Here is a 22,022-nt window from a genome sequence, read left to right on the forward strand (position 1 = left end):
TTTTATTTATTTATTTCACAATAAATTGTTTATAAAATGGTATCTGACTACATGACAATGCCTTTATGGATATATTTTCCCTCAGCCCAGAAGCTTGGATGAGGAGAAGGAGAAAGAAGAGGAAATACTCCGTACTGTGTATTTTGTTCTGTACTGTTGAGGGCTTCTGGTGGGGGGGGGGGGGTGTGTTTGTAATCTAAAGGATTTAGAACATATACAACAGAGTGTGACATCGGTAAGGTGATTTATTAAAGAAGAAGCTTCAGAGTACTCAGGACTCTCTTGCCCAGGGCAGTCAATACTCTCCCTAGACACAGTGTTCCTGTGCTACACGGGGCAGGAGGGGCTCCTCTAGATGCGAAGCCATGTCAGAAAGATGGAGTCAGCTCTGGCATTAGGCACTTGACTACAGGAAGTCCCAACTTCCAAGCATGTCTGCTTCCTCTGGAACTGGGAGAGGAGAATCAAACACACTCCCAGGGTCTCACCTCAGTTACCTCTTCCCTCTCCTCACCCACCAACCCCCCACCAAAGTCCAACACACCTGAAGATATGTTATTGTTGAAGGCAATCTGTAAAGCGTTTGTGACCCTTGGTCCTGTTCTGAAACTGTCTCATAAGAGTGTAGAGCAAAGAACGTGGCAGCATAGGTGGCTAAAAAGCACCAACTCTAGAGTCAACATGAGTTTGAAACTGGCTCCATCATTAAACAGCTTAGAACCTTGGGCAGATCCTTAACAGCTCTGAGCCTTTTCCTCATCAGCAAAATGAGAGTAATAGGAAGATCTGATTGATGAGGTTCTCAGGAGGACTAAATGCACGTGAACTAATAACAATACCCGAAGCCTATTGATGTTCAACAGGTGTTAGTTACAGCTGTGTCTCCTTGGGGCAGGGCTAAGTCTCCGCTCAACTATCCTCTCTCTTATACTATGGCATAGTGCTGCCAAAAAGCCCTGGACAATAATTTTAAGAGACTAAGACTTCCTGAGCATCTATTTTATCAGTTATAAAATGAGAAGGGTGGGCTGGTTGATATTAAAATTTCTTTCTAGTTTCAAAAGGCCAGTTTTCTCTGATCCTGATTTTATATTCTTCAAGGTGCTCAAAAATGCTGATTGATTAACAGTTCACTCTTTGTTTTCATGTCCCTGACCTTGTGACTTCAATGTTATCGACTCACTGATTATGTTAACCAACCAGGGAGGGTGTTTTTTAAACAGAGAGACCTCAGAGTAGAGAAGACCCTACCTGTGTAGCATAGAGCCCGCTTTCTTTTCCAGCAGGGCTCGTCATTCCACTTGCCGGGGGCTCTTGGGCTTTTGATGTATATCTCCACACAGTCCTGGTTGTTCCCCTTGTTGTTGGGCTCGTTGTCAGCCCAGTTCTCGGCCTCTTTGGTGAGCGTCTTTTTGGTTCCCACCCAGGTCCAATTATTATTGATCTTTCGGATCCCAATCCAGTAGTAAGAGCTATGGCGAGGTAAGACGTCATTGAGGTAAGTAATTTCATTTTTATTCTGGATGGCCACCAGATCTGTGTAGTACTTCTGGCAGAATTCCCGGGAATCGTTCCATGAGTATGTTTTGTTGCTGTGATGGTAAGTCCACGCTGCCACTTCTCTCTGGTTCACTAGTTCTGGGTAAGGGAGAGTGAGTGCCGGGTTAGCATCCCTAATCAGAAGGAGGCTGTGAGCATAAGTACACTTCTTTGAAGTCAGATGAGTCTCTGACTAGGAGATGAATACCCAAAACATGACTAACGTAGTTGTTTTAAGGAAAGAGTGGTTTCCATCTTTCACTTAAAATATACATGAAGTCAGAATAGGAAAATGTCTTCTTCTGAGGATCCTTGGTATTAATCATAAGATACCAGAGCTGGAAGAGACATTAGAGGTCATCTAATCTTCTCCTTTTCTCAATGAAGGAGGCATATTAGATAATTTGCCCAAGCCCAAATTAAATGTCATAAAATGTCTTGATGGCTGCCTTGTATCTACAGGTTTTACCGTTTCACATAGCAAATAAGATGCTTTATGATCTGGAGCCTACTTGCTGGCCCAGCCTTATCACCTGCCATATTTACTTTCTTAGCAAAACAGAACTATTTCTGTGTGTTTGCACATGCTCTTCCTGCTGTCCTGGCTGCCCACCCGGCTTGTGCCTGGTAAACTTCTTCCCCATACTTTCCAAGACCTTCCTAGGTAGGCTTAGAGTTTCTTCCTCCAGGCTCCCACTGCACCTTGTCTCTGCCTCTGCCTCCCTCATGGCCATGTATTGTGATGTCTGTTTATATGACATGGTCCACACCTGCTGCATTGTGAATCCTGATGCTGGTCTCTTTTTAGCTGGATCCTTAACATCGAGCGTAGAGCTTGGCGCTTAACAGGTCTTCAATAAGTACTTGAGTGAAACACAGGAGTTTGTGGCAGAGGCAGGTTAGAAATCAGATCTCCTGGTTCGCAATCTTACACTCATTCTACTGCTCTTGGCTGTTTCTCTTTGATAAATTACTCTACTTCTACTTCCTTCATCTCTGCTTGCTCACTTTTTTTTTTTTTTTTTTGAGAAAGATTAGCCCTGAGCTAACATCTGCCACCAATCCTCCTCTTTTTTGCTGAGGAAGACTGGCCCTGAGCTAACATCCGTGCCCATCTTCCTCTACTTTATACGTGGGATGCCTGCCACAGCATGGCTTGACAAGCAGGGCATAGGTCCTCGCCCAGGATCTAAACTGGTGAACCCTGGGCTGCCGAAGCAGAACGTGCAAACTTAACCGCTGTGCCACCAGGCCAGCCCCTTGAAACCATTTTTTAAAATAGTAACTTGCTGTGCCACTGGGCTGGCCTCATACTTACTCACTTCTTTACAAGTGTTTGTGATGAAGAATGTGCCCTTTAACAGCATAAAGGGCACTATGATGACAGATATTGTTCTTCTAGCCAGTGGGAGCTCCCCTGGGCCAGAAGAGGCCAGGCCCATGTGAAGAGGTCTACATTGCAAGCAATCAGGCCTGGAAATGTCTCCCTTTCCTGTTTATAAAGTCTTGTTCCTATTCAACCATGCTGCCCACATGAAGGTCAGTCCCTCCCTCACTGACACTTCTATTGCAATATTTTGCCTTAAGACTTTATTCTGATATGGCCAGGGCTGCATTATGACTTTTGTGGACTCGAGGTAATTTTGCCTTGGTAGGCCCCTTTCTTTATAATAACATACTAAAAACTATATTTTATAGTTGCAGTGGTATAAAGATGAATATATTAATATTATATACTAAAACAGTTTCTTTGAGTTAAAAGAAAATAATTTCTAAAGAAATTAAAACATTTTTGTGAGTTCCTGAAAATCACGCGGGCCTGTGCCTCCTGTGCCTGTTGGATAAACTTGTCCTGGATTTATCTAAGTTCTTCCTGAAGACTTTTCTACCAATATGATGGTGTTGGGTGCATTTTTCTTCCAGGAATCTGGGCTTGGACAGTTTTCTCATGCCTCACAACAACTGGCTACCATCTTTAACTTCTCCCACTTGCCTCTGGACTCCACCTAATTACTCAGGGCCAGGTGAAGTGTTAGTATGAAGGTTACCGTAGATCAGGGCACTGAAGAAAAGAAGTTGTGCACTTCTGAAGACCACTCTGTGAAATCTCCAGCTCCAGATGGCTTTTAGGCAGCTGGCCTGAAACAAGAAAAGAAAACTTCATTTTAGTATCCATGTACAATCATCGTGGCCAAAAAATTCTAGTTAATAATCATTATATTGAGTTATAATCCTGCCTGTTTCCATTGTCGGGGGGGGGGCGGTGCACAAGCCCTCTCCTCCCTTCTTGCTTCTCGCTGCCCTGCTTCCAAGTCCTACCCCACTTGGATGCTATACTAAGGCTGAAGACAAAATTAATTTCCTCGTTCATTCAACAAATATTTATTGAGTAACTACTTTGTGCCACTAATATTTTTCTTTTATGATACCTTTTGAGACATGCATGTAAGAAAAATGCTATCATTATTAGGCAATAATCTGCCTTTAAGAACTAGTATGCCATACTGAGAATAATAGGAAGTCACATGAAAACTCCCTGAGGCATACAGATAATGTCTGACCTATACTTTGATGCACAGAGCATCAACTACTTGTGCTATGCTATGCCATCTATACTGTATTATTGGTCTATGTTTTGTCTTCTTGCTTTACCATTTCAGCGTGTATCTACAGTACTACTTAATGTTTAATATACATATGTGTCTACATATGCATTTAATATTTATTAATGTGTATATAACAAACCTATTCCTCTTGGATCTCTAGCAAGTATAATTTCTCAGGAGCTCCCTTCTGCTGGGATTTTATCAAATCTATTAACATTTTTTAAATGTTTTCAGACAAGTAAGTCCCGGAAATGCTCATCTTGTCCAATTCCCTCATGTTGCTCATAAAAGTACTGAAGGTTGGAGAGTCTAAAATAATATCTTTAAAATGACAGCAGCAGAGCCTGGCTTTGAAGCAAGAGCTTTTTCCTCTCTACTATTTTACCTTCATAAACCTCCACGCTTCTAAATCCATACTGCATTGTTGTTGTAGATGACAGAGTGCATGACAGGACAGAGCCTAGCTGCTGCCTCGGCACCCTTCCAAAGCCACCCCAGCATAACCACCAACACAAAAACTGTGCACTTGCTTTGCAGTCGAAGCTTTATCATTCTTCCAGCCAGAATGTTGCATAAACCACCCCCCCATATAGAAATTCTGAATTGCCACAGAACAAACTCTAGTGGCGGTAGTGGTGGTGGAGTGGTGGTGGTGGTGTGTGTGGACATGCACATGCACTATTGAATACAGCCTGAGTTTCTGAATATTGGCTTTGATAAATAGGCATATTTTGTGTTCTTATGAGCTAAGAAGCTAATCAATTGGCCTCTGCAGAGCCTATGATCAAACACTGAGAGTATCCTAATGTTATGCTGCTTATTTGCACAGGAAGCACGGTGATAATCATTTAGTGGGGACTTGATCCCACTGAGTTCTTTCTGGATTGTGTTGTCTCACCAGCTATTATTAGTACCACCTTTCTATGCAATACTCAAAATGTACCATGCCAGGTGCTACAGCAGAAATCTTTAAGTCAGGATGAGCCTGACTTCTCAAGGATGCACCACCAAGGAGAATAAGTAAATCTATGTTCAGATTCCCAACTTCCACATGTACTTTCCTAAAACCAAGTTGCCTAAGAATATGTCTTTCTCCCACTTTACAAAAGAAATCACACCTTTCCTGAAAATCACGCGGGCCTGTGTTTAATTAATCTGACTCTTAATTAGAATGGGGCCTTGCCCTTGGTGTTTGGCACATCAAATAACATTGATATACCAGACAGAGACAATCCGAAATATTGGGGTAGGTATTGAGAACTTGAATGCTTCAAAAGGTAGTGTGACAAATCCTTTTCAAATACAGCGGTTTTCATTCGTCTGCTTTCATCTACTTTGAGGCTGAACTCAATTAAGTTGTCAGATGCTAAACCATCGACTAGATTTTAATGATAAATCGCTATGTAATTTTGGGCATATAAATTGGAAGGAGTTCAAAGAATTGAGAGATTGCTATAATAAAACTTCCATTTTCATTTACTTATTCATGTGAATAAGGTTTCTCAATGTTTGAATCCTCAAAAACAAAATATAGGAATAGGATTGATGCTGAAACTTTCTGGTTGTATCCATAACTAGTATTCATGGTTGGTTACATGAACAAATAAGGAAAAAGCCCCTCTTCTCATTTGGAGATGCATCTTCAATAGCATTTTAAATATAAAAGTTAGTTATTTATCAACATTTGTAGTATATTTATGCTGCTTTATTTAATTGTGTACTAAAAGTAATTGTCATGCTAACTCAATCAAAAAGAAAGATTTTTTTATCATGTAGAGACTTCGATTTAAATTTTGTATATTTTTATTTTTGTGAAGAAGCATGATATAGTGATTAAGAAAAATACTTTAAGCTTAAAAATGTACTCTATTAGGTTAAAATTTTGTAGAGGATGTAGAATAGAAATAGAGATTAAAGAAGAGAAAATGAATAACATAAAATCTCCTATTATTAGGAGCTTGTTTGCATTTTTTTTTCAAATCACTACAGTATTTAATTCCATTAGATAAACTTTAAGAAATGATGTAAAATGTATTTATTGTAAAAGGGCAATCTTTACAATGTACTGGAAATCACATCTTTTATTACTTTTAAAACTTAGGATGAAAATTTTAGCTCTCCACTTAGAAAGGTGCACGAGGTTACATAGTTTTCTGGCATTGTTTTGGAGGTACAAAAGCAAAAATATTGCTACTGAAGAGCATGGGGTTGTAACCCTCATGAAGGGAAGCCCCATATTTGTCTTTGAACCTGTGCTGGGTTTCTTCTCAGGTAGATTGGAGGAGGAATGCAGTGATTTTAGTCTAGTGGTGCTCTTCCTATGCCCTTAGGAAGTGGTTCTCTCCCTGTACGGAGTATTTCTAGGGGTTTCTCTGGCTTTGGAGCCGGCTCAGGAAGTGTGTGGGGAGGGTGACCGGGTCAGGCTCCAGATCCCTTATCACCATGCCCAACTCCACCCACTATACCAACAGAGCTGTTTCATATTTTAACTTGTTTATTTGTTTAAACTTTTAAAGATGGTTTGGCTTAAACAAAACTGAGAGAGAGAGAGGGAGAGCTGGTTTTAAACATTTAAGGTTTTAGAGGGCTGGTAGGTGATACTGCTCGAGGCACAACATCCAAGATAGGAAAATGCAAGTCATTGTGCATCCCTGCTCCAACAGACCATAGTTTCCCATTTTTTTTAAATCACCAAATACCTAGAATCACCTCTCATAGATTATTTAAGAACTGCAGGAGACTGTGAAGATTAATTCAAGTCAGTTCAGCATTCCTCCAGGATTCTGTGGCAGGTCTTTTGGCCCATGAATGCTCAAGATGGGGCCACCACCACTTGCCATTACCGAGACCCCATGAGTTTAGAGGACTTGACCAAGCTTGCTCACCTGAGGGTGTGTTAGGTTAACACAGTGATTGTTATGCTCACAGGGCTTATGAACTCCTTTGAAAGTCTGATAAAGGCCATAGTCAAGATTCTTTAAAAAATGCGCACTTGCAATTTTTTAGACAATTTCAGAAGGTTCATGGACCCACCAAGTGTATCCACGTTTAATGAACCCAAAGTTCAAATCTCTTTGTTAACTCTAAGGCAGCACTTTGACTCTGGCAACTGACAAGGGTTTTGTGTGTGGGTATGGAGGATGCACAATGCTTAAAGATCTTCTCTCGAGGAGATTGCTGGGAAGATGGCAGTGTAGGAGAACTCTGAACATCTATCCTTGGAACAATTACCCCTGAGAGAGAACTGAAAACTGGATAAAAAGAACCCCCACAACAAGGAACTGTGCCGACTGAGGTGGAAGAGGCAGAAATTTCTTTCTGGAGAGGAAAAAGCCACATTCTAGCCACCATACTTCATGGCCAGGAGCAATCTTAAGTTGCGAAGCATTCCCTGGAGGAGTAGGGGATCTGACTAGGAGACCTTTGCTTCTATAAGCAGCTTTTGGACCCAGTACGAGATGAGAGTCATAATACGTGGCTTTGCTAGCTACTAACAACCATGGGGAATACCCACAGAAACACCATTGAACACAAGGGAAAGAAAAAGCCTGCTCTTAAAGGGCCCACACACAATTCCACCTGTTCTGAAAAGCAACCTAAAATCACCAGAAAGTAAAGTACACAGTCCTTTGGTGAAAAAGACTCACTTGATAGGCTTTAGGTGCATCTCAGCGAGAGGCGAGACCTCCCCAGGCTGGGACCACCTCCCCAGGGACTGACACATTGGCAGTGGCCATTATTGTGACCTTGTACAGGCATGCTGATACAGATGCTGGCAGATGCCATTGGAGTTCTTCCCCTGGCCTGATAGTCCAGGGGTCTGCCACACCCACTAGGGCACTGATTTAATCCAGCTCAGCCAGGGCAGGCAGCCCACCCTAGGGACTAGCCCCACCCAACAGCAAGCCCTCAGGCAACTTGTGGGCCAGCATAGGTGGGGTGGATGGGACATCTGCAGCAGGCGAGTGGGTCTGCCTCTGCTGGGTAGGGCACACGTGACAGTGTGTGGGGCCTCTGCATGGGGGCAAATGGGTCCACTTCAGGGGGTCAGGGTGCATGCATGAGGCATGTGCTGACAGGGTGTGTGGACCTGTGGGTGGTAGGTCTTCTCAGCTGCAGCAGACATGTGCTTCTCAAACAGCCACATAGGGAATAGGCCCCACCTTCCAGCACCTGAAACAATTGTGTAGTGCCATGCTTGGGGTTGGCCCCACCCAGCTGCACTACTGAAAGCTGACAACAGTCTTGTAGGCCAGAAGGCCTAGAGCAATTGTGAGCCCCTTAGCCTAGCAACCAGCCATGCCAGGGCCCTTCTTACTTAACAAAAAATTGCAATAGGAATGTACTATTAGACCTTGCAGCCAACTGTGCTGGGGCCCCCCATGTCCAATAAAGTGACTGAAGGGACCATGGCAGCTGCACACAGCTGAGCATTACGACCAGCAGCCCGGGGGACAGCCTAGCCTCCTCATGTACCTGCAGCAAGTGCAACCCTGCCACAACAGAAGGACACACATAGCCCACACAAGGGTCACTCCTGCAACATTTGGAACTGGTGACAAGAGGGAAGCACGCTGCTGGGCCTCATAAGGCACCTCTTAAGGCCACCTCTACAAGACTGGGAGATGTACCTGATTTACCCAATACATAGATATAAGCACAGAGAAAGAGGCAAAATGAAGAGGCAAAGGAATATGTTCCAAATAAGGGAATGGGACAAGTCCTCAGAAACAGAACAAAATGAAACAGAGATGAGAAATCTACCCAATAAAGAGTTCAAACTAATAGTTATACAGATGCTCACTGGTCTTGGGAGAAGAATGAATGAATTTAGTGAGAACTTCAACAAAGAATTGGAAAATACAAAAAATAAATGAAGAATACAATAATGGAAAGGAAAAAATCATTAGAGGGAATTAACAGCAGAGTAGACGAAGAACAGATCAGCAAGCTGGACAAAAGACTAGAGGAAATCACCCATGCTGAACAGATAAAAGAAAAAAGAATTAGAAAGAATGAGGACAGTCTAAGGGACCCCTGTGACAACATCAAGCACACTAGCATCTGTATTATAGGTGTCCCAGAAGGAGAAGAGAGAGATAAAGGGGCAGAGAATCTATTTGAAGAAATAATAGCTATAAATTTTCTTAACCTAAGGAAAGAAACAGACATCCAGACACAGAAAGCACAGACAGCACCAAACAAGATAAACCCAAAGAAGCCCACACCAAGACACATTTAAATTAAAATGTCAAGAATTAAAGATAAAGAGAGAATCCTAAAAGCTGCGAGAGAAAGGCAACAAGTTACATACAAAGGAAACACTATAAGGCTATGAGCTGATTTCTCAGCAGAAACCTTACAGGCTAGAAGAGAGTGGCATGATATATTTAAAGTGCAGAAAGGGAAAAAACCTACAGCCAAGAATCCTCTACCTGGCAAAGTTATCATTCAGAATGGAAGGAGAGATAAAGAGATTTCCAGACAAGCAAAAACTAAAAGAGTTTATCACCAATAAACTAGCCTTACAAGAAACATTAAAGGGCCTTGTTTAAGTGGAAAAGAAAAGACCACAAATAGGAATAAGAAAATTACGCCCAAACCCCCCCAAAAAATTCCTGGTAAAGGTAAATATACAGTAAAGGTAGCAGATCAACCATCTATGAAGCTAATATGAAGATCAAAAGACAAAAGTACTAAAATTATCTACTTCCATGATAAGAAGGTAACAGATACACATGCACAAGAAAGAGGTTAAATATGATGTCAAAAACATAAAACATGGGAGGAGGGGAGTAAAAGAATAGAGCTTTTAGAAAGAGGTCAAACTGAAGAGACCATCAACTTAATCTATATTGCTGTTTACATGAGTTATTGTATATGATCCTCATGGTAATCACAGACCAGAAACCTATAATAAATACACAAAAAATTAAGAGAAAGGAACCCAAATGTAATACTAAACAAAGCCATCAAAGCACAAAGGAAGAGAGCATGAGAAGAAAGGAACAGAGAAGAACTACTAAAACATCCAGAAAAACGTAATAAAATGGCAATAACTACATACTTATCAATAGCTACTTTAAATCTCAATGGACTAAATGCTCCAATCAAAAGACATAGGGTGGCTGATTGGATAAAAAAACAAGACCCGTATGTATGCTTCATACAAGAGACACACTTCAGTCCTAAAGACCCTCACAAACTGAAAGTGAAGGGACGGAAAAAGATGTTCCATGCAAATGTCAATGAAAAGAAAGCTGGGATAGTAATACTTATATCAGACAAAATAGACTTTAAAACAAAAATTCTAACAAGAGACAAGGGCACTACATAATGATAAAATGAACAATCCAACAAAAGGATATAACACTTGTAAATATCTATGCACCTAACATAGGAGCATCTAAATATGTAAAGCAATTACTAATGACAAAAAAAGGAGAAATAGACAGTTAACACAACAATAGTAGGGGACTTTATCACTCCACTTACACCAATGGATAGATCATCCGAACAGAAGACCAAAAAGGGAACATTGGCTTTAAATGACACATTAGATCAGATGGACTTAGTAGATATATACAGAACATCCCATCCCAGAACCACAGAATACAGATGCTTTTTGAAGTCACGTGGAATATTCTCCAGGATAGATCACATACTAGTCCACAAAACAAGTCTCAATAAATTTAAGAAGACTGAAATAATATGAAGCATCTTTTCTGACCACAACAGTAAGAAACTAGAAGTCAACTACAGGAAGAAAATTGGAAAAGCCACAAATATGTGGGCTTAAACAACATGCTACTGAACAACGATCAGGTCAATGAAGAAATCAAAGGAAAAATAAAGAAATATGTGGAGACAAATGAAAATACAACATGCCAAAATTTATGGAATACAGCCAAAGTGGTTCTAAGAGGGACATTTATAACAATACAAGCCTACCTCAACAAACAAGAAAAATCTCAAATAAACAATCTAACAGTGCATCTAAAGGAACTGGAAAAAGAAGAACAAACAAAGCCCAAAATCAGTAGAAGGAAGGAAATTATAAAAAGCAGAGGAGAAATAAATGAAATAGAGACTAAAAAAAAAAAGAAAAAATCAATGAAACTAAGAGCTAGTTCTCTGAAAAGATAAACAAAATTCACAAACCCTTAGCTAGACTCACCAAGAAAAAAGAGAGAAGGCTCAAATAAATAAAATCAGAAATGAAAGAGGAGAAATTATGACAGGAACCTCAGAAATACAAAATATAATAAGAGAATACTATGAAAAACTATGCCAACAAATTGGACAATCTAGAAGAACTGGATAAATTATTAGAATCATACAACCTTCCAAAACTAAATCAAGAAGAAATAGAGAATTTGAATAGACCAATAACCAGTAAGGAGATTGAATAGTAATCAAAAACCTCCCAAAATATAAAAGTCCAGGACCAGATCGCTTCCCTGGTGAATTCTACTGAAGATTCAAATAAGACTTATTACCTTTCCTTCTCAAACTCTTCCAAAAAAATTGAAGAGGAGAGGGTGGTTCCTAACTCATTCTAAGAGGCCGACATTACCATGATACCAAAATCAGAAAAGGAAAACAGAAAAAAAGAAAATTACAGGCCAACATCCTGATGAACTTTGATGTAAGAATCCTCAACAAAATACTAGCAAATCGAATGCAATACTTTAAAGAGACCATACACCATGAACAAGTGAGATTTATTCCAGGTGTTGCAGGGATGGTTCAACATCCACAATCAATCAATGTGATACATCACATTAACAAAACAAGGAATAAATATCACATGATCATCTCAATAGATGCAGAGACAGCATTTGACAAGATACAGCATCCATTTATGATAAAAAAAGCTTAATAAAATGGATATAGAAGGAAACATAACATCATAAAGACCATATATGACAAACCCATGGCTAATATCTTCTCAGTGGAGAAAAACTGAAAGCTATCCCTCTAAGAACAGAAACCAGACAAAGATGCTCACTTTTGCCACTCTTATTTAAAATAGTATTGGAAGTCCTAGCCAGAGCAATCAGCAAAACAAAGAAATAAAAGGGTTCCAAATTGGAAAAGAAGAAGTGAAACTGTCACTCTTTGCAGATGATATGATTTTATATTTAGAAAACCCTAAAGAATCCACCAAAAAACTTTTAGAAATAATAAATGAATATGGTAAAGTTGCAGGATATAAAATCAACATACAAAAATCAGTTGTGTTTCTATACACTAACAACAAAGTACTAGAAAGAGAAATTAAGAATACAGTCCCATTTACAATTGCAACAAAAGAATAAAATACCTAGGAACAAACAACAAGAGAGATGAGAGACCTGTATGCTGAAAAGTATAAAACATTGTGAAAGAAATGGAAGAAGACACAAAGAAATGGAAAGATAGTCTGTACACTTGGATTGGAAGAATTGGCATAGTTAAAATGTCCATACTCCCTAAAGCAATCTACAGATTCAATGCAATCTCCATCAAAGTTCCAATGACATTTTTCACAGAAATAGAACAAAAAAATCCTAAACTTTATATGGAACAACAAAGGACCCCGAATAGCCAAAGCAATCCTGAGGAAAAAAAACAAAGCTGGAGGTATTATACTCCCTGATTTCAAAGTATTCTACAAAGCTTCAGTAATCAAAACAGCATAGTACTCCACAAAACCAGACACACAAATCAATGGAACAGAACTGAGAACCCAGAAACAAACCCACACATATATGGATGGCTATTTTCAACAAGGGAGCCAAGAATATACCATGGAGAAGGGAAAGTTTCTTCATTAAATGAGAAGACTGGACAGTCACATGCAAAAGAATGAAAGTAGAAAGTAGACTATTATCTTATACCATACACAAAAATTAGCTCAAAATGGATTAAAGGCTTGAATGTAAGACCTGAAGCCATAAAACTTCTAGAAGAAAACATAGGCAGTATGCTCTTTGACATCAGTCTTAGCAGCATATTTTCAAATACGATGTCTGACCAAGCAAGGGAAACAAAAGAAAAAAAATAAACAAATGGGACTACATGAAACTAAAAAGCTTCTGCACAGCAAAGGAAACCATCAGCAAAATGAAAAGACAACCTAACAATTGGGAGAAGATATTTGCCAACCATATGTCTGATATGGGGTTAATATCCAAAATACAAAAAGAACTCATACATCTCAACAACAAGAAAAACTAACAACCCAATTAAAAATGGGCGAAAGATCTGAACAGGCATTTTTCTGAAGAAGATATACAAATGACCAACAGGCACATGAAAAACTGTTCAACATCACTAATTATTAGGAAAATGCAAGTCAAAACTACAATAAGGTACCACTTCACACCCATCAGAATGGCTATAATTAACAAGACAAGAAATAACAAGTGTTGGAGAGACTGTGGAGAAAGGGAACTCTCATGCACTGCTGGTGGGAGTGCAAACAGGTGCAGCCACTATGGAAAACAGTATGGAGACTCCTCAAAAAACTAAGAATGGAACTACCCATATGATCCAGCTATTCTACTGCCTGTATGCACCCCAAAATCATGAAAACACGAATGCATAAAGATACATGCACCCCTATGTTCACTGCAGCATTATTCACAATAGCCAAGACTTAGAAACAAGGTAAGTGCCCATCATCAGATAAATGGATAAAGAAGATGTGGTATATTTACACAATGGAATACTATTCAGCCATAAAAAAGATGAAATCTTGACATTTGTGACAACACTGATGGACTTTGAGGGTATTATCCTAAGCAAAATAAGTCAGAGGGAGAAAGTCAAATACTGTATGATCTCACTTGTAAATGAAAGATAAAGACAACAACAACAACAACGAACACACAGATACAGAGATTAGATTGGTGGTTACCAGACGGGATAAAGGGAGCAGGGGGGCAAAAGGGATGACTAGGCTCACGTGTAAGGGGATGGATAGTAATTAATCCTTGGCCTGTGAACACGATGTAATCTACACAGAAATCGAAATATAATGATGTACACCTGAAATTTATATAATGTTATAAACCAAATGTTGCCTCAATAAAAAACAAACAAATAAATAAATAAAACCAAAACCAAACAAACAAACAAAAATCTTCCTTCAAGTAATAATTTTCCTGAGACTTCTTCGGGGCGGGCAGGCCTTCGCATATCTACTCCTGCTCTACATTGTGGTCTTCAGGACGGTGCTGGATGTAGGATGCTGAAGAGCTAAGGATTCTATCCTTGTGTTACTAAGCAAGTGAAGCATTGAAACAAGAGGAAATATCTCTCTAGGAGAAGGAGCCCCACGCTCTGCTAAGCTTTAATGTTCTCTGGCAGCCTGCTTCTAACTGGAAGTTGCTGGGAAGGTCTGAGACTTTGTCAATAGAAGAACATCCTGTGCCTGTGTAAAACTTCTTTAAGGCTGCTGCACACCTTGGTTGTCTTTAACTTTATTTTTCCAAAGAACTAAAAGTGATTAAGGGATGAAGAGGGGGCAGAGAGAAAGTGGAAGGAAGTAACCGTTTTTCCCTTGAACTCACTTTGCACAGAAAGAGGTACTAGATGAAAGTGGGAGTCCTATGGCTGCCAGTGTTCCAGGTGGCTTACAAAGTTGGCAGGAATGGTACCACGGAAAGAGATTCTGCCCTCCTATGCTGTAGACCACAGCTGTGCAACTTTAGAAGCAGAATCGAAAAATATCCTTCCCTGGACTACTTGTCTTCCTCTCAGTGCCCAGTTTCTCTCCTTCCCTTACAGTTCAGCTTTTGTAACTTCTTGCTTCCCCTTTACTCTCCAGCTCCTTACCCCACCAGCATACAAAACTGCTCTTGCCACCTTTAGCACCGTCATTCTAATTGCCAAACCCAGTGAAGAATTCCACTCATCTTCCTTGACCTTTCTTTAGTAATAAATACTACTGACCACTTCCTTTTGCTTAAAATGTTTCCCTTGATTATTGTCTTGATTCTTTGCTGACACTTTGAGCAATTTTTCTGAGTCTTCCTCTGAATTTACCTAAACACTCTGCCTTCACTTGCAGAACCAGAGATTCCTCTGGGTTCCTGCCCCATGACCCTATTCTCTTACCACTCTGCTACTTTCCTGGGGTCTTCTCATGGTCATCATCCAATGGCCCCCAGTCAGCATCTCCATCCCTGACTTCCCTCCGGAGCATGAGGTCTACAATCCAAATGCAAAGCAAATATCTGAGCACGTGTCCGGAGGGAGCTGCTGGCAGAGGCTTCTCAAGGGCAAGGGCTTTGACTCATCAGGTCTGAATCCCAGCCATAGTAGAGAGCGGATGCTTAATGCTTAATAAATATTTTATGGATGAATGAATAAATTATTGAACAATGGCAGGAAAATGACAAAAAGTAAGATGCACGTGTGCTGAATAGGAAAATGTTGGGAAAATATGTGATAGTTATAACTAAGTACATATGGTTGCAGCAGCAACTGCATCAAATTTAAAGGTGTACTACAATTAGGTAGAAGAGCACAAGAAGGCTGTGCAAAAAAATATGCTCTTGGCACTTTGTATCATTCTGTTTGAGTGTGAGAGAAACAAGGGGCATGATGGCTCACTCTCTTGTACACCCCACGTGAGAGAACAATTGAGCAGGACTCACTCTCTTAACTCCATGTAGGTGGGCTATAGGGGTAAGTGGAGGAGAAGTAAGGGAATCAAGGACTGTTACCATAGGTGGTCTGTCTCAGGAAAGCCTGAAAGGGCATCAAATAGCAGCAACTCTTAGAAGTGGGGGAGGAGAAAGCAAATTTCAATCTAACCCTCCTGGGTGGGTGTGACTCTCTGAAAGCCTCTAGCACCAAGTGGGGCTCATATAAGGGATGTATGTTCTTACTAACAGACAATATCACTGACCTGTGGGTCTATAACCTATAGACCCTATAACCCACCTGCAAAGTCTTCCATCAAGTGGGACCAGGGAGGGAAGACCAAGGATCTCTCCCTTGTCCAAACCCTTCACATCAATCTCTCATCATCTAAATCCTGTTGGCTTTACCTTCTGACAAGATAGATACCTGGTTGTTCTCCAAATCTCCACTTTACTGCTACAGCACTAGTTCAGATATCATTGTTGCTTTCCTGGACCAGGGCAATCATCTTCTAATTGGTCTCTTTTCCTCAAGATTACCCATCTTCAATTCTTTCCCTCTAATACAGTCCAAACGATATTCCTAACACAAAAACCTGATAATATTGCTTCACTACTTAAAGTCCATCAGCTGTTCCTACTCCCTGAACAAGACATGTAATCTCTTCAAGATGCTACATGCAAGACCCTTCAAGATGTGGCTTCCTCCTATTTGTCTGGTCTCGTCTCTTGCCATTACCCCTCAATTACCCCCACACAAACAAAATTCTACATTTATAACAGACATCTTATAGTTTCCTTAATGTACTGTATGTTCCCCATGTTCTTCTTCTGCCCAGGGCACCCTTTCCTTCTTGTGTGCCTAGTTCTATAAGTCCAAAAATCTCCCCCTCAGAGAAGCCTTTCCTGTCACCAATCTCCTCCACCCCACACCACGTTATGTGCTCCCTCTATATTGCCTGTGTACTTTCCCATTATTATTTCCATAACCATTGATATATTAATTGCCTACAATGTGTCAGGCACTGTTCTAGGCATGCATTGACATTAAAATGGTAAAAACAGACATAATTCCCGTCCTGATGGAATGGACGTTCTACTGAGGGAGACAAACAATGAAACAACCACCAATAAACGCACAAGAGCACTGAACAAGTAAATGTGAAAAATATAAGATAACGATATATGCTAGGTAGAGAATTCAATGGGGTCGTGTGATAGAATGACTGGTTGGTTATATAAGACAGAGAGGTCAGGGCAGATCTCTCAAAGAGGTGACATTGAAGTTAAGAGCAGAATGATGAGAAGAAACCATATCATGAGAAGCAGGAGGAAGAGCGTTAAAGAGAGAAGAAAAGGCTAATGCAAAGTCTTTAAGGTGGAAGTGAAGTGTGGAGAGTTCAGAGAACATGAAGACATCAGTGTGGCTGGAATAGAATGAGCAAGGGGAAGAAGAGCATGAAATGAAGATCTGGTGACAGATCACTCTGGGATTTGGAAGCGAAAACAAGGGGAGGAGGTTTTATTCTAAGTGAGCAGGGCAGAGGAATTTTTAAGAGAGGTAGTGATGTGGTCTGATTGATGTTGAAAATTGGGAGGTCCTAGAGCTTAATTGAAAAGATAGGTTGGGGCCAGATCTTGTGGGTCTGAAACGACAGTCGGTAGAAGGGATCCAATTTCCAGGGTTCCGAACAGAGAATCATCCTGAACAGGTGCATCTAAGAATGTTTTTTGGATGAATTAGAAGCAGGGTGGCTGAGCTGCAGGAGGCTACTGTGATAGTCCCAGTGGGAATTAAGGAGAGCTTGGCTTGGGCTGGGGTCAATGAGAAGGCAAGGGAGGGAGGTTGATGTGAGGGTCGTTGAGGAAGCGAACCACACAACTTGTTGGTGGCAAAGTCCGGATTTTACAATGCATTACAACTGACAATTTCCCTTACGTTTCTGTGTGGTGGCATAGCACAAATATTAGTAGCTCCAACTTAAAAGTAGAAAGTGAAACACAGTGAAAAACGAGGTCTCTAATCCAAAAAGCAAATTAGAACTAAAGGCAAGTAGGAGCCCAGGACATCAACTCTAAGAATCAAAGCATATATGTAAAGCAGACTACTGATTGCCATTATTTTGAGTGAAATATTAGCATTAAAAATAAAGTAGCATACCTAAAATTTTTAGTCTTTTGGACAATGGCAGAGCTATATTCCTACAAATATCAAGGGTTAATTTTGTGTTTAACTTTATAAAATTTCTGTTTTGCTTTTCAAACAGAGAAGTTAGACACCTAGAAGACAATATAATGAATGTCATTTATGAAACCACCACGTTTCTACTCTCTAGGGTTAGGTCCAGGGTCTTTCTTCAGTTCCATCTGTTCTGTGGTAAGTCATTTTGATTTTTGAGTTCTTGATTAATAATAAGCTTCCATTTACAGAATTCTGAAGCTGCACATTCTAAGAGCTGGTGGCCAGCCCAAGAGAGTGGGAATCATTTAGTTGCATTTTGAAAATCAGGTAATGGAAGAAAGAGTAAGAACTAGAAGCCACAGACCTACGATGGTTAAAAGGTATAAGTGGAAGCGAATCCAGACCTGCTCCTTAGCCCCCTAAAGCTCTGATGAATATTGGCATAATTTAACTTTAAGTCCCAAACCTGGAGCCCTTGTCTGAGAGCTATCTGATTGAAAACACCCCACCAGATAACCCTTAACCTCTTCCCTCAGGTCCTAGAGGTTAATTGAAGCCACTCTCTGAACTTGAAGCCAAATTATATACAGAGTTTGAGATTCCTGAATCCCAAAGGTTAAATGTGTTCAAGAGCAAAAGAGGAGATCTTGTCTTTGGAATATTTAAAACAATTTCAGGGCTGGAGTTCTTAGCACTTCAATGCAGAGTTCCAGTCTAATTTCAGGATGCCAACTGAGGAGCTTCTAAGCATAAAGCATAGGAGGTGATAGGGTGGAGTTCTTAACCTGGGACCCGTGTGGAGGTCTGGGAACCCCTGCAGTTGTCCCAAAGCTTGGTGTTTATGTGGATGTTTGTGTTTTCATCTAGGAAGAGAGCTTGTAACTTTCATCAGAATCTCAAAGAACTCTATGATCCGATATGTTGACAGACCTCTGAAATAAGGGAGGATCCCAAAGAGAATAGAAGGAAGGGAGAATAACTGCTCATTCATTTAAGTTGAGCAATTCAGAAGAAATATGATGTGCAAAACAGGAGACAAAGTCATCTACATTCTTATGTCATTGGGGTTCAGACTTAGGACAGACGCAGACTCCTTCCTCTTCTCTTCATCGTCCTCTTAGCTCTCTTCTCCCCAACACAGAATGTCCTCATTATAGTGGATGAGCTGAAGTGGTTTGGGCCTTACCTCATCTTCATGGCGTTTGAAAAGTGGACTACAGTAAAGTAAAGAGGTGGGATAAATCAAGTTTAAGTGCTACTTTCTCCTGGAATCCCACAGAAAGGGGCTCTAAACCAGAGACAGTCTGGCTCTTCTCTAGCCACAGACTGCAGGATTTTGGAGCCTGGAACTGTGTGAGATACTCTTGGTAAGTTGGAGGTAAAACCATGTACGTCTTATCTAGGATAATGCTAATGAGCTCAAGAATGCCTTTTTCCTTGGATCTTCCCCGGATCCCAAACTCCACTAAAGCCCAAGAATTTTCTCTTTCTCATAACAAGAATAGCTAACATTTATGAATCAGTTACTATGTGCCAGCCTCAGATCTAAATACCTTTTGGTGTAATCTTATTTAATCTTCACAATGACACTACAAAATAGAATACTATTATTATCTCCATTTTACAGATGAGGAAACTGAGTCACTAACAGGATTGAGACTTAAGGCAGAAATGGGAACCGTGTAGATGCTCCACATCAGTCTCAGCAGACTTGTAGGGCTCAGAGACAGAGTTAGCAGGGCTGGGGATGAGAAACCATTCAACCGTAGGCTTGACCCAGGGCATTTGCTCAGCCTTGCATTCAACCCAGAGAGAAGAGCAGTCCTGAAGAAGAGTGTGGAGGGTTTACCAAGATCTACTCCAAAAGCCCTGATAGGAAAAACAGCATCTGTGGAGCCAGAGGACAGGAGTCCAGATGCAGACAACATTGAATGCGGCCTTCGGTAAAGCACCCAGCCTCTGTAAGGCACAGCAGCTTCACCTGTAAAATGGGAATTACAACCTCCACTCACAAGGATATGAGGAGGGTCAAAGTGGACAGCAGGTTTTGAAATGTATACTCCAAAGGGCTAGTCAACGTAAAGCTCCATGGCTGCTGCTATTTCTCACTTTCTGAACCTTTGCCTGCCTATCTCAGCCCCAAATCACTTCAGCTCATCCCCTTCCCATAAGAAAGAGAAATGAACTTACCATCTCCTTTGCAACTCGGTTGGCTTTCTGCCGTCTGTCCAAGACAGACTTCTTATAGTTTTGCTGCCTCCCCTCAGTGTCAGTCTGTTTAGAAAAGCAACTTCCTATTCGCTTTCCAGAAATTCACCACAGCCCTTCCCCCGAGCTTAGAACGTTGATAGGACGGGAGCCCTGCTGGCAGCTTAGAAACACCAGTCACCGAGGGCACAGGGGTCACCCACTTCCATGGAAGATGGCTGGAGCAGGGGCAAGCATGAGTCATTCCTGGACGTCCAGGCTGAGCAGTGCAGGAACAGTCCCCACACCCCTAGGGGTCAGGTTTCCGTTGATTATGAGGTGAGTCCCAATGTAACATCATGTATTCAGAAAACATACTTTGTCTTAATCACAATATCCTATAGTAAATTTTCCAGTTATTGGAAAATCTCAGTGAATATTTACTATTCCAGCAGGCTTCTAAGGGAAAGGAGCAAAAATAGTAATGAAACATAATAAGGTAGGAAAGGGAAAAGCCACTGAGGGTTTTCTGGCGATTGGGAGTGATTGTTGGAAACAGTTTTGAAATGAAATATACAATAGACATGGGTCATAATTAGAAAAGAACTTCTGTTTCTCATATCATAAAGATGGAAGGCTTAGTGTGTGGGAGTCAAAGGCTGTGTGGCACTGACTCGAGCTCTGATTAAGCTACCTGAGACCCATCTTGGCTCCATGTGTGGCTTTCCATTAGGCACGTTACTTGAACTTTCTATGCCTCTGTTTTTTTCAACTGTGAAACAGAATGATAATAACAGAACCTACCTTACAGGGTTGTTGTATGATCAAAGGAGTTAGTATGTGGAGAGTGCTTGGAACCATATCTGGCGCACAGCTGGCGCTCAACAAATGTAAGCTACTGTTGTTACTTTTCAGATTTCAGACAGTAAATCAAGTACGTAGTGTCATAAGAAAACCGTAACTCCAATTTATCCTCTTGGAATTCTCGTTGTGTGGTGCTGGGTGCTATTCTTCGTTCACTCTATGATTGTCACAGCCTGTAAGTAGGCATCTCATGGATAGATTAAAAATTAATCAATTGGAAAGATCTGGAAGGAAGTCTAAAGGTAAAGATGATTTAAGGAGCTTGGGGCTGCATTTGCACTTAGGGATTTAGGACCAAGAGGAACAGCTAATTACAGAGTAGAAATAGAAAGCCTGGTGAAGGAGGTGGTCATAGGGGAACAATAGGAAGGGAACAAGAGATGTTGACAAAGAGGAAAGAATGGGGAGCTCGGAGGCAGCATGATGCCACGGTTTCAGCCCAGCCCTGGAGCCAGACTGCCTGGCTCCACCACCTACTGGCTGTGTGACCTGGGCAAGTGACTACCCTCCTTGTGACTTAGTGCCCTCAGCCATATTAGTAAGTAAGGATGATAGTCACCAATTGTCACTGCATAGAAGTGTTAGGACATTAAGCGGGTTTACATGTGAAGTGCTTAGAACAATAGCTGGCACCCTGTAAGTGTGCTGAGAGGCTAGCTATTATTTTTATAAGAATTACCTCCACTGCCTTCTGATCTTATTTCACTCTCCAGCCCCTTTTTGGCATTGCCTCATTTTTTTTTTTTTAATTTCTCGGATGGGTCTGAGGGAAGGTCCTATGTAGACTATAGGTGCTTGTTAATAATGTGTTGTAAGCTGGATAATGTTAAATTTAAGGGAGTATGAGGGAAGGAGAAAAGGAGTCCTAGGAATAGGAATGGGAGGAAAATATCAATTGACTTTGTTTCAAAGCTGTTCAGGCTGAATACCACTTGCTCTCATGAATATAGTCTATGTAGAACATTTGTGTTGTTTCTAATTATGTGGCCATCAAAAATATTATATAAT

At 40.8% G+C, this 22,022-nt stretch overlaps 1 protein-coding gene and 1 long non-coding RNA gene across 12 annotated transcripts in view; one reads left to right on the forward strand and one right to left on the reverse strand.

Moving 5' to 3' along the window:
* Positions 1–20,503, reverse strand: part of SELP (selectin P) — a 46,615-nt gene extending 26,112 nt beyond the window's left edge. For 5 of the 11 annotated variants that reach the window (XM_023640202.2, XM_070266162.1, XM_023640204.2 and 2 more), the window contains exons 1-4: positions 20,154–20,245; positions 15,252–15,344; positions 3,588–3,678; positions 1,252–1,638 (exon numbers count right to left, since the gene is read on the reverse strand). In XM_023640202.2, the coding sequence (XP_023495970.2) occupies positions 1,252–1,638; positions 3,588–3,678; positions 15,252–15,344; positions 20,154–20,156 (574 nt within the window). In that variant the 5' untranslated portion in view covers positions 20,157–20,245. 11 annotated transcript variants of the gene reach the window in all.
* On the forward strand, positions 2,932–3,770 carry LOC138924009 (uncharacterized). The gene is made up of 2 exons (XR_011438460.1): positions 2,932–3,078; positions 3,463–3,770. It is a non-coding gene; the product is annotated as an uncharacterized lncRNA (long non-coding RNA).
* Positions 20,504–22,022: the final 1,519 nt, after the last annotated feature.

Source organism: Equus caballus, chromosome 5 (assembly GCF_041296265.1).
Source record: "Equus caballus isolate H_3958 breed thoroughbred chromosome 5, TB-T2T, whole genome shotgun sequence".
Taxonomy (NCBI): Eukaryota; Metazoa; Chordata; class Mammalia; order Perissodactyla; family Equidae; genus Equus; species Equus caballus.